Source organism: Microchirus variegatus, assembly GCF_963457635.1.
Source record: "Microchirus variegatus genome assembly, chromosome: 4".
NCBI lineage: Eukaryota > Metazoa > Chordata > Actinopteri > Pleuronectiformes > Soleidae > Microchirus > Microchirus variegatus.
This window is the reverse complement of record NC_139805.1, coordinates 28,331,954-28,342,511: the sequence shown is the minus strand read 5'-3', so window position 1 is coordinate 28,342,511 and position 10,558 is coordinate 28,331,954. Positions and strand designations below refer to the sequence as shown.

The 10,558-nt window shown below is 41.4% G+C and overlaps 1 protein-coding gene across 1 annotated transcript in view; it reads right to left on the bottom strand.

Moving 5' to 3' along the window:
* Positions 1–4,733: 4,733 nt before the first annotated feature.
* Positions 4,734–10,558, bottom strand: part of nos1apa (nitric oxide synthase 1 (neuronal) adaptor protein a) — a gene marked incomplete at both ends in the record, with an annotated part of 147,292 nt that continues 141,467 nt past the window's right edge. The window contains 2 exons of the mRNA XM_083887541.1: positions 4,734–5,272; positions 8,951–9,116. Coding sequence (XP_083743667.1) covers positions 4,734–5,272; positions 8,951–9,116 — 705 coding nt within the window. The remainder of the gene's footprint in view (positions 5,273–8,950; positions 9,117–10,558) is intronic.

Genomic DNA, 10,558 nt, shown 5'->3' with positions numbered 1-10,558 from the left:
ACACTTTGCATGCTTTCTTATCCTTTTTAACCACACAAAATGTCAATTATTTTATTTCAAATTGTGTACTAATGTATTAATTAATTGCTTTCCAAATGGCGCTGTGGAAAAGGCCCACACAAGCCCACATCTGACGGGGAATATAGCCAATTCTGCAGGGTGGCACCTGGGGTGGTGAAACAGTATTGCGCAACAAATGGGAGATCATTTCAATCGGACCCCCCGATTATTAATGGGAATTTCGCACACTCTCTCTCTGTGTCTTAAAGAAGCTCTTCTCCAGACATGCAGAGGTCAAACTGAAGAATCTGAAGTCATTTCTTACCTGATAATTTTACACAGATTTCCATTAAATGCAATCACTGAATCGTGACATGGGGGGGTCATGGGGGCATCTGAGAGACGATTCGCCGAAACGAGTCAATGTCAAGGGCAGTTTCATTACATTCTAAAGGATTAGAGCGATCTGAGGTTGATCGAAGCGGCTAAGCGGCGTTTTCATTTAAATGTATAAGCATACATTTATTCAATTCAACTGTGAACCGTTATCTCGCAGCCCTGACAGCGAGTTGCTCGACACACACTCGACCCTAAAACTGCAACGAGAGGTTGAAGAAATCAGCGCCAGTGTCACAAAAGAGGAGGAGAAACATCGAAAAGCAGAGGAAGAAGAAAAGAGACAAGGAGGTAAATAAAAAGTCTGTTCAAATGTTTGTTAAAATGCAGCTCGAATACGAACTGATATAAGACGTAATAAAAGGTTCCCGCCCGTCGCTTATTAATCAGTGACCATAAACCGTGACATCACGAATTTAGCCAGCGACCTTTGCGGTAAATATACTGTACAGTATATATACGTCTGCACTGCACTGCATCTGAGTCATAAAATGATGGGATGCTGAACATGTAATGTCTACAGAAGGTTGAGGACGGGACCTGGACGAATGTCTGAGGTCTGTGTGACATGTCCAAGTGGAATCAAGAGTCTGAAATGTCATGCGCTTGTTTTTGAATGAGTTGCCGTTGCTTCGTCAGTCGCTGGAAGTGTCCTCCCTCCCTCCGGAGTGCGTCGGCTGCATTTTAGATCGAGTCACGAATCATCGGGGTGCTATTTCCAAAATCGAGTCTGACCCTGCAAAGTTTGCTTTCGGAGCAACTTGAGAGATTAAGAGGATCAATTTCCTGTCCCCCGTGTGGTGTTTTTCCACATATTGATTTTGGATCAGGACCAGAGTTGGTACCTTTGAGTGACTTGGCACACGTTCCCCCGACAAACTTAATCAAATCCCAGATGGAATCTGTGTTATGCTTTAAATACAAACAGCTTCCGAAAAGCGAGCGGCTAACTGGGAGTTCATTTTATCGACTTTCGGCTTAGATTGGTAAGATCCTATCGGGCTAAAGCGCTTAGCTACCGTTTTAAATCTCTGCAGCATCTGCTTTAACTAAATACTGGACTGTGTGCACCAATCTGACCCGAGCGCTGCTCTGATAAACCTCGTGAAAGAAAAACTCTTTCAAGCTTTTCCTTGTGAAACAGAATGAACACTTTAATATGGGCATGGAGCCTGGAGGCCATAATACACAAAAGCCGGGGTTTAAACAAACAAGACCAATTTTTTTGGCTGTCATCTGTGAGCTGCTGTTCCCTGGACGAGGGGGGGGGGATTTTTTTTTTTTTGCCTGCGGGATGAAACAAAACAGCGTTCCTCGTGTTCCAACTAATCCCGGCTTTACATAAATTAAAACACAGGGAAATGTGTGGACGAGGGAGAAACGAGTGCGATTACGCTCTGGCTACCAACAAATAGCGAGGAGAGAGAGAGACAAACAAACAAACAAACAAACAAAACGAGGGCTGCCAGCAGAAGTCAAGGACGGAGCGGTTCAAACGTTGCACTGGGGAGGACGTAGAAAAACAAAAGTTTGTCTAAAAATAGTCTTTGATTCATTTATGGACAAAGCGAGAAACTGACCGTCCAACATTTATCTCAGGTGTTCGTCCTCGTCCTTCCTTCGTCAAAGTCTCACAACATCGTGGACAAGAGCTCATCAGTCTCTGCGGACAGAAAATCCCGCGGTCTTGTTCCTGCTACGCTGCCCGATTCTGAGAAATCGAAAAAGCAGCGCCCCCTGAACACGAGCCTGCAGGAGATGTTGTGAGTGAGTGTTTACTGCGAGAACCAGAGGAGCACGTCTTACTTTTTGGTTTTATCCTGATATCTACGTGATGGAGCGCTCACTCGCAAGTTTCCATCTGTTGCAAAGGACACAGACTTGTGTAATGACACTTTTAAAAGATCTTCTGTGAGCGATGAGTGATGAATGGATACACACTTTGGTGCATGTAATGAAAAAAGAAAAGGTAAAGGAAGGGGGGGGGGGGGGGAAAGGAGGAAAAAGGAAAAGCAAAGAGCTTTTAAGCAGACAGAGCGTCTCTTGAGAGTTCCAGATGATGAGATTACAGACGTGACCGTAATCTAGCGTGACACTATTATTGTTATCAAGGCGAGTTTAGAACATGAACATGAAGCAAATCTTTATCTCCTCGTGGTTTAAACTAAGACAAACACTGTGTTTAGTGACAGACAACAGAGAACGAGACCAAGAGTAAGACAAATGTCCAAGCTTATCATGTGCTTATCCGTGTGTGTAACAATCCAGACTGAGTGATTACACGTCTTTAGAAGTTAGCCGTAGGCAAATGGCCTGAGGAATTTCACCTTAGCTTAATCAAGTTCAGCGGCCGACAGCGAACTTCTGGAGTCCGTCATGTTCCCTGCAGACATCTGACTGTCCTGTCTGTGCAGCTTTAGAGCAAGAATGAATTCAAAGTAGTGCTGGGCACGAGGTTAACGCACGTTAATGCATGACACGTTTCCATGACGACTGACGGGAAAAAGACGCGCGTGACACCATGTTTACGTGCCGCGACACCGGAGTCCAGGCACCGTTTACCAGTTAGCTCCGTTAGCTGCATTAGCTCGTTTAGCGCCATTAGCACACCTAAAGTCGAACTGGAGCGGTTTGTTTATTAAACAAAAAGAGCAGCGCTACAAATAACCAGCGTACCTGTGTACTGCGTATGTGTGCCTCTGTTTTTAAAGTTTAGCGTTACTCTAGAGACTCATTTTAACAATCCAAAGTCATGTAAACATGACGTCACGTGCGTTAACGCGCCCAGCACTAATTAAAAGTCATGTCAAACTGTGACCACATCACTGCTCCAGTATTAAAGCAGGGATGGGACATACAATTATAGATAAATCAGAATATATTTCCATCGAGATGAAGAAGATCCATACAACTTGAATTCCAATTCCTTGCTTAACCCTCAATCTCAAAAATACGTGCTCCCTATAGTGCAAGTGCTGTCCCGATTCTCAGAAAAATTAAGTTGAGGGACAAGTTTAAGGGCTGTATCCTCAATATTGAGATTTTTTCCGAGACCACCCTTGGGAGCAAGGGCTACCCAGAATGCATTGCGTGTTTTCACATAACAAAGATGGCGCCGAAAGCAGCGAAACGAGTGTGATACAAATTAAGTAATTTCTATGTTAAAAAATTATGAAAACCATTGTATTATCTTAGTTTAGGCCCATATTATGGATTACTGATGTCATTGTTGCGTAACATTTATTTATTATTTATATGTTTATTTATTTATTATTTCTATTTTACAATCTTTTGTCAATAGCCGGCCGGTGCGGACAAGCGATCGTTTGCTTTCGTTAACCCTTCAATAAGCCGTAGTGTGTGGTAACTGTCAGCTGAATATGTCCGTGGTTGTGGTATTTGTATGAGAATCATCTTATAACTAACTGACAACCTAATAACTTGACTGACAAACAGATCGTACTAAATAATCCTGACGTAAATGTGTTCTTCTTCTTCTTCTTTTTTGGAGTTGACAGACTGGACGCAGCTTTCGCGTTATTCTGCCCCCCACAGTCTGAAGACGTATCTGCATTTAAGGGGTGTCCCATTTCTAAGTGACAAAATAACCTTCAACACTTGGTTTTGAGGGCCTGTTAAGATAAGGGTTAAGATAGGAATTGGAATTGGCCCTAACACTCCATCCACCTTAATAGCTTAATAAACATACTTTTCCTAACAAAATGGTTTCCTGTTATGTCTTCCTTTCCTTTATTTTGTCTCCATCATCTTATTAAATTAAAATTGAAAAATTCAATGTAAGGAGTAATAAGATTAACCCTAACCCTGCCAATTCTGTTTATGTTGAAGTTCTGTGGTAAATGTCTATAAGTGTAGCTTCACGTAGATCAGTCTTTTGGTTCTTTTGTTGTTTATTATTTCTATTATCTTATTTAATCTGACACTTTCTTCCATGTATTTGCTGTAATCTTGGCTCAGTATTTCACCTTTTGATTTTGTGTAGTGAAATCTTAAATTCAGTCACATTTGCTTCATGGTCAGGTGGAAGGGACCTTAATATCTAAAAAAAAGTGAAATTATGCAAATTGATAAAATATAAATGAATGAACATAAAAATGAAAGGTTGACTGTGTGTTATATAAAAATAGTGGGCCATTATTGATCTGGGATACTGGTAAAATCCTTTTCTATGTTGTTGAGCTCTTCTGATAAAAGACAGTCTGTTCCATGTTATTTCTACAGGACTCGTTCGAAGTGAGTGAACAAAAATAGTAGAAGGCTATTGTGTTTTAATCTTGACCGACGGATTCTTTAGGGGAAGAGGAGAATTGCGCGCGTTACACCGCTATTTCATCTCCCAGACAGTCGGGTGTCGTCTGTCTGTTGAGCACATTGAGCAGCCTCACCGTCTCCTCGTCCGTCCCCCAGCCAAAGCTCACCTCCCCCTCGTCCTCCTCCTCCTCGTCCTCATTGTCATCGCTGCTGTCTGTGTTCGACTCGTACTCCGAGGCGATGCCCGACTCGCGGAACCTGGCAAAGTCCAGGCAGCCCAGAGATCTGATGCCATCGGAAAACAACTCCTCGGACACCCTGGGACTTTCGATCGGCGGGGGAGGAGAGGGGAGTTGAGGACGCGGAGGCCCCGGAGGCCCTGGGAGGAAACGGAAACGCTCTAGTTTGAGAAGACACTGGTCCCTACCTAGCGGGCTCCCGAGCGTCCCGTTGGACGACGAGAAGACGTTGCTGGTCCAGTCGCTGTTGCCGAGCGCGGGCAGGTTGAGCGCCGTCACCTCGGGTTTCGGGGTCGTGGGGTCGCAGAGCACAGGAGGAACGGTGGACCTGAAGGTGATCTCCAGCAAACTGTCCTGGGAGCCCACTGGAGAGAGGAGACAAAAACAAATCAAGACGTTATGTGATGAACGAGCAGAGGAGACAGATCCAATATTTGTGACATATTTGCCACTGTTCATTTAAATTCGTCTAGCGTCACTCCTGCTGCCGAGAATAATATATGTGACACAGATATCTGTGAATGTTGGTAAAAAAAAGCAGATGACAGCGCTTCAGAAAGCCTGACTAAATCAATCATTCTCTGGCTAATAAATCATTATTGTAGTGGGTATGAAAGAATAAAACATATGAATAAAAAAAAAACATGTTTCAAAGCATATCGTCATCACTGAGACGACACGCACAAAGAAATCCTTCTTTTATTACGAGCGTAGAAATTAGACGAACAGAAAAAACCTCTCTGCCCCACAGCGTGGCCCATGAGTCAGACTAACATCTTTACTTTAATAATGTCTTTTAAATGTCTGATTTTAGTCAGACTAATGCAATAATTAGTTTGACGTCATGTAAACACACTGAGTGAGTGAATGAGGGCAATTCATGTAAAATACATGCAGATTCAATCCCATAAGTTTGAATGAAACAGTGCTGGTGAGGGAGGGAGGGAGGGGTACGTTGTTTTAAGTCAAATTAGACATTAAAAAAGTATGATCCGAGAAATCCAGCTGAAGTAACAGATAAATGCATTAAAAGATACTTTGACAGGCATTTTACAGCTCTGGAAAGCCTGAAGTCACCAGCTAAATTATCATTTGTTGCGACAGTCGTAAACAATGGAATAATAAAACTCTCCTCTCCGAGGAAAGAACAGCTCCTGTCCAGTTTGATTCAGGGAGCCGGTAATGCTTCTTACGCAGCTCGTTATATTATTGGTTTGTGTTTTTTTTTTTTTTCCCCACTCTGGCCAAAGAACTAATCAAGTCAAAGCAGTTAAAAAGTTTCACTGTAAATATTGTGAGCATAAAAGTTGCCCTTTTTTTTTTCTTTTATGCTACGATACTTTTTCAGATCAACATTAAAACTGTGTCACATTTTTATTTAGTGGGAAATGGGATGAACTTTGGCCGGACTTTAAAAATATTGTGTGGGCAAAAATTACAACTCTTCTTTTCAGTGATCATTACTACTGACCACAGAGGCCCTCACTTTGGTTTCACTGCAATAACAAACATTTGCAATCAGTTTATCAGGGTGAATTTAATGGGAATAGTGAGGACCACAGGTGTAGGTTGTGTAAAGATGCCCCTGAAAAGCATAGTATAGTACTAAAATAATAATAATAATGATAACATAGATAGACATGGCACTGAAAATCCAAAGGGAAGTGACAGTGACATCAAGAAGATCATTAAACAGCTCATTAGAAAGTCTTAATGTTCCCATTGCTAATCTCAGTGCTACGGAGTTTAACTCTAGATTAACTATATATCCTACTGTATATAAAAAGTGGACGTTGTCTTCCAGTTTTAGTAAATGAAGACAGCCTGGAAGTTAAGAATAATATGTTGGCTAGCCACTAGGGGGCAACTCAAATGACTGCAAAAAGAAAGTTTGGATGGAGGTCAACTGGAAAATAATCCTACTTCTGACTTAATAAGATTTACCTGAAGAGTTAATAGTAGGGGTGGGTCCATATATCATATATTATGTCATCCGAGAATCTATACATCAGGGCAAATATCGATATTTTAATGAACAAATGAAGGCGTTTTAAAGTACACAGTCACCGCCAGTTTCACACGCTGCGCAAACCGATGACGGGGAAACTTTGGCGGAAGTTACCTGGCCGAAGAAGAGGGAGCTTCCAGCGGGATAATGGTGGAGAAAGCTATGTTAAGTGATGCCTCATTTGCATTCAAAACATAGACCTTCTGTACTTTGTTCTCTATGTTGTGAATAAACAGAACAATTCTGCACTTTTGACTTTTCAGACGTGACTGATTATCACAGAATCATTGTATCGTGGACCCTGTATCGCATATCGAATCGTATAGTGAGTGCCAACCCGAATAGTTAATAGTCTCTACTGGCGGACACCAGTGTGATTGACAGCTAGCGTTGACCAGCCAGGTGACGTCTCTGAAGTATTCAAAATGGGATTTCAGCTTCTTAAGGGTGCGACTAGTTGCCATGAAATGCTGAGTTGAAAAGCACAGGTGCAACGAACAACAAAAAAGAATGACTCCTTTCCATTTGGAAGCATCTTGTGCGGCGTGGAGAGCAGAGTCTGCACAACATCTCAGCACAATATAAATGCGACCCAGGCTTCCACAAAGACTAATGGACGGCGTCGGGAAGGTCCATTGTTCCACTGGAACTCTCAGACTCCATTTTTAAAAGCCTGTCTGGGTGTTCGGTGCACTCACTCTGTCTGAGTGTATAGCGAGTGTGTTTGCTCTGTCACTGTGTGTGTGTGTGTGTGTGTGTGACAGATTCCACCTGACAGCGGAGGCGTGTGTCGATCTGATCTCGAGGGCTTTAAGCAGTGAATTGCCACGTCTCTGTGTGACTGTGAGTCTTTTTGCCTTCTCATCTCGTCCTCGTCTTTTGCACTTGTTTTGAATTGTAAATGCGTGTCGTATTACAAAAAAAAAAACGTGGCATATTTCACTTTTACTGCTCCACACATAAACTGTAGATTTATTTGACTGTGATCGTCCTGCTTTTGCTACACCGTGGGACACAGGATTTGTTTTTCCAGAGTCTGTTAAATGACTTTGACATTAAAAAAAAATTATAATCTATATGGAGAAAGAACATGATACGTCTGCTGCTTTTAGCCGCTGTGATCCACACGGAGGAGAGTGACTTACTGGTTATTAAAGACATGGTATTGGTTTCTCCACATCCTGATGTAAAGCTGAAAAAAAGTTAATATTCTCTGTTGTTCTCAGGCGAATTTTGCAGCATTAGACGCATCTAACAATTTATTACTGTGCTCTAACTGCGTTTTCATCAACTTTTCTTTTTATTACATCATATTGCAACTTTAAAAATGTATTATTGTTTGTGAATGCATTACACAAGTTTCTGATGGTGGCACTTGGAGGAAATCGGAAATACTGTTCTACTGTATATACCGGGGTAATTGATGAGAGTCATAAATTGAATTAAATAATAAGAATTAGAGTCACCTAATCCCTCGCTCCATCTTAATCTAATGTACCAGTACGAGTGTGTGAAGTTTATGTGAGGAAGAGGAGGATTATGAGAGAGCAACTTATCTTATTGGGAATAAATCTGCCTCCTGTGAAAAGTCTGTAGCTGACTTTTAACGATGTAATAACGGCGTTACTGCAAGAGCTCAATATTTTCTCAGTTGGTACTTGATATAAAAAAGTTTGAGAACCACTGCTTTGATGGAAAATCATACTGCTGTATTTATAATAGTGCTGTTTCACCTTGAACTGTATTAGAATCTGAATTAATTGATTAATCGGTTGATTATTTCTCGATGAATAAAGTAATCTTTTGGTCCGTAAAATTACAGAAAAATTTTGAAAAACGTTGAAAAACATTGATCGGTGTTTGTCAAACCTGGAAAATGATGACGTCGTTTTTGTCCACAGACAAAAAACGATTGAGTTTTAACTATTCCTTTGTTATATGGAGCAAAGAGACCAGAACATATTCACATTTAAGAAGCTGTAAAATCCGAACATTTGGTCAGTCAAAACAGCCTTTATATATATAATGCACTCACTTATGCTCGGTCCAGACATCTTGGTCTCCAGCTCCTGGATCTGTTTAACCAGCAGGGAGATGTGCTGCAGCAGGTCTTTGTTCTGCAGCAGCAGCTGATGAACTCGAGCCTGAGCCTCCAGACGAGCGGTGGCCTCTGCGCTCAGCTGGTCCTTCAACAGGTGGACCTGCACACGCCAGAGAGGAGGAGAAGTGTTTTACCTTAACATGTTTCACATGTAAGACAGAAGGTATTGAAGACCAAGGTCAAACCGTGCTGACCTTTCAAACACTTTATTTTGGTCTGAAAAATCAACGGTGAAGTCCTAGAGTACCTTAAAAATGCCAAAAATACGTGAAGCGCATGAGTCGGCTCCTCCGTCATATACTATACGTTTCTCTTTCAGGAAAACCGGACAATTGCACACCCATCAAAACATCAAAAGCAACACATTTAACAAAGCATAGCTGTTTTTTTAACTTTTACCTTGCAACTAATTCATCAGGATGTGGCTGAGTCAGCTCAGAGAGCGGCAGTGATTGATGGTTCATTCTGCGTTTTCACTGCACGGTAATTAATCACAGTAGTGTCATGAAAAAACAAAACAAAACAAAACAAAACAAAAAAGAGTTTTCGGAGACAAGTTCATCATTCCGTGACATTTTGGCAGGGAAATGTGAGGAAACAGAGCAGCGCTTGCTTCTTGTACATGAAGGTTTGACAATAAAGAGTTTGACAGGAGGGTTTAAAGTTAGAAAACTGAGCAACTTAAACCTTATATTTTAGATGTTTTAAAACGATTAAAGACACATTTCATCATTCTCAAACTGTGTCACAAATATTCTTCTCCCTTTAAAGGAGAAATAAACATCTCATGACGACTCAATGACTTGGCTAAAATGCTGCTTTTTATTTACATTTTTACAGTCTGCAATATATAAGAATCTGTGGATGATATCGGATTTTACATTTTTATCTCTCCAATATCAGAACCAGTGATTTCCTTTTTTTGGTTTGTTTCTGAGACAACATTAAAGAGGGAATATTAAACCCTATTTCTCTAAGTTAAACTAGTTCAGCCCCGTTCAGAACGCTCTGTTTAGTAGTATCTCTTTGGGTCAACCTCAAAGATCCACCTTAAGAAAAAGTGAAACGAAACTGAAGGGACAGGAAATGACATCAGCCGCAGAGGCTACTGGGAGCTAACAGCAGTTAGCATTCGGAAAAGCGATAATTTGCAGGCTCCAGCAGGCACATTGCCGTCATATATAACCTGTATCCACTGGACAGATAAATCCTCTGAGGCTGGAAGTTTGTGTAGAACTCTGCGCTGCACTGTGGAGCCAAGAATAGAACTTTTCGCGGATTTCCGGTTTTCGGATACCATTGCCCTCGCCAGCACTCTCGCGTGTTTTACGGACAAAAGTGGAGCTCCTTTTTTTAGTTTTTGTATTATCTCCTGTACTTAGACTGAGGAGGACCACAAAAACATGAATGAGTCATCTTTTTTCACACTTTGCCGACTAATAGGGGCCTCCAGAGTCCCAAATATAAGGATTTACATAATACAAAAGTTGATTTTGCATAATATGTCCCCTTTAAGTTTTCCTTTACCTTGTTTTACCTTGT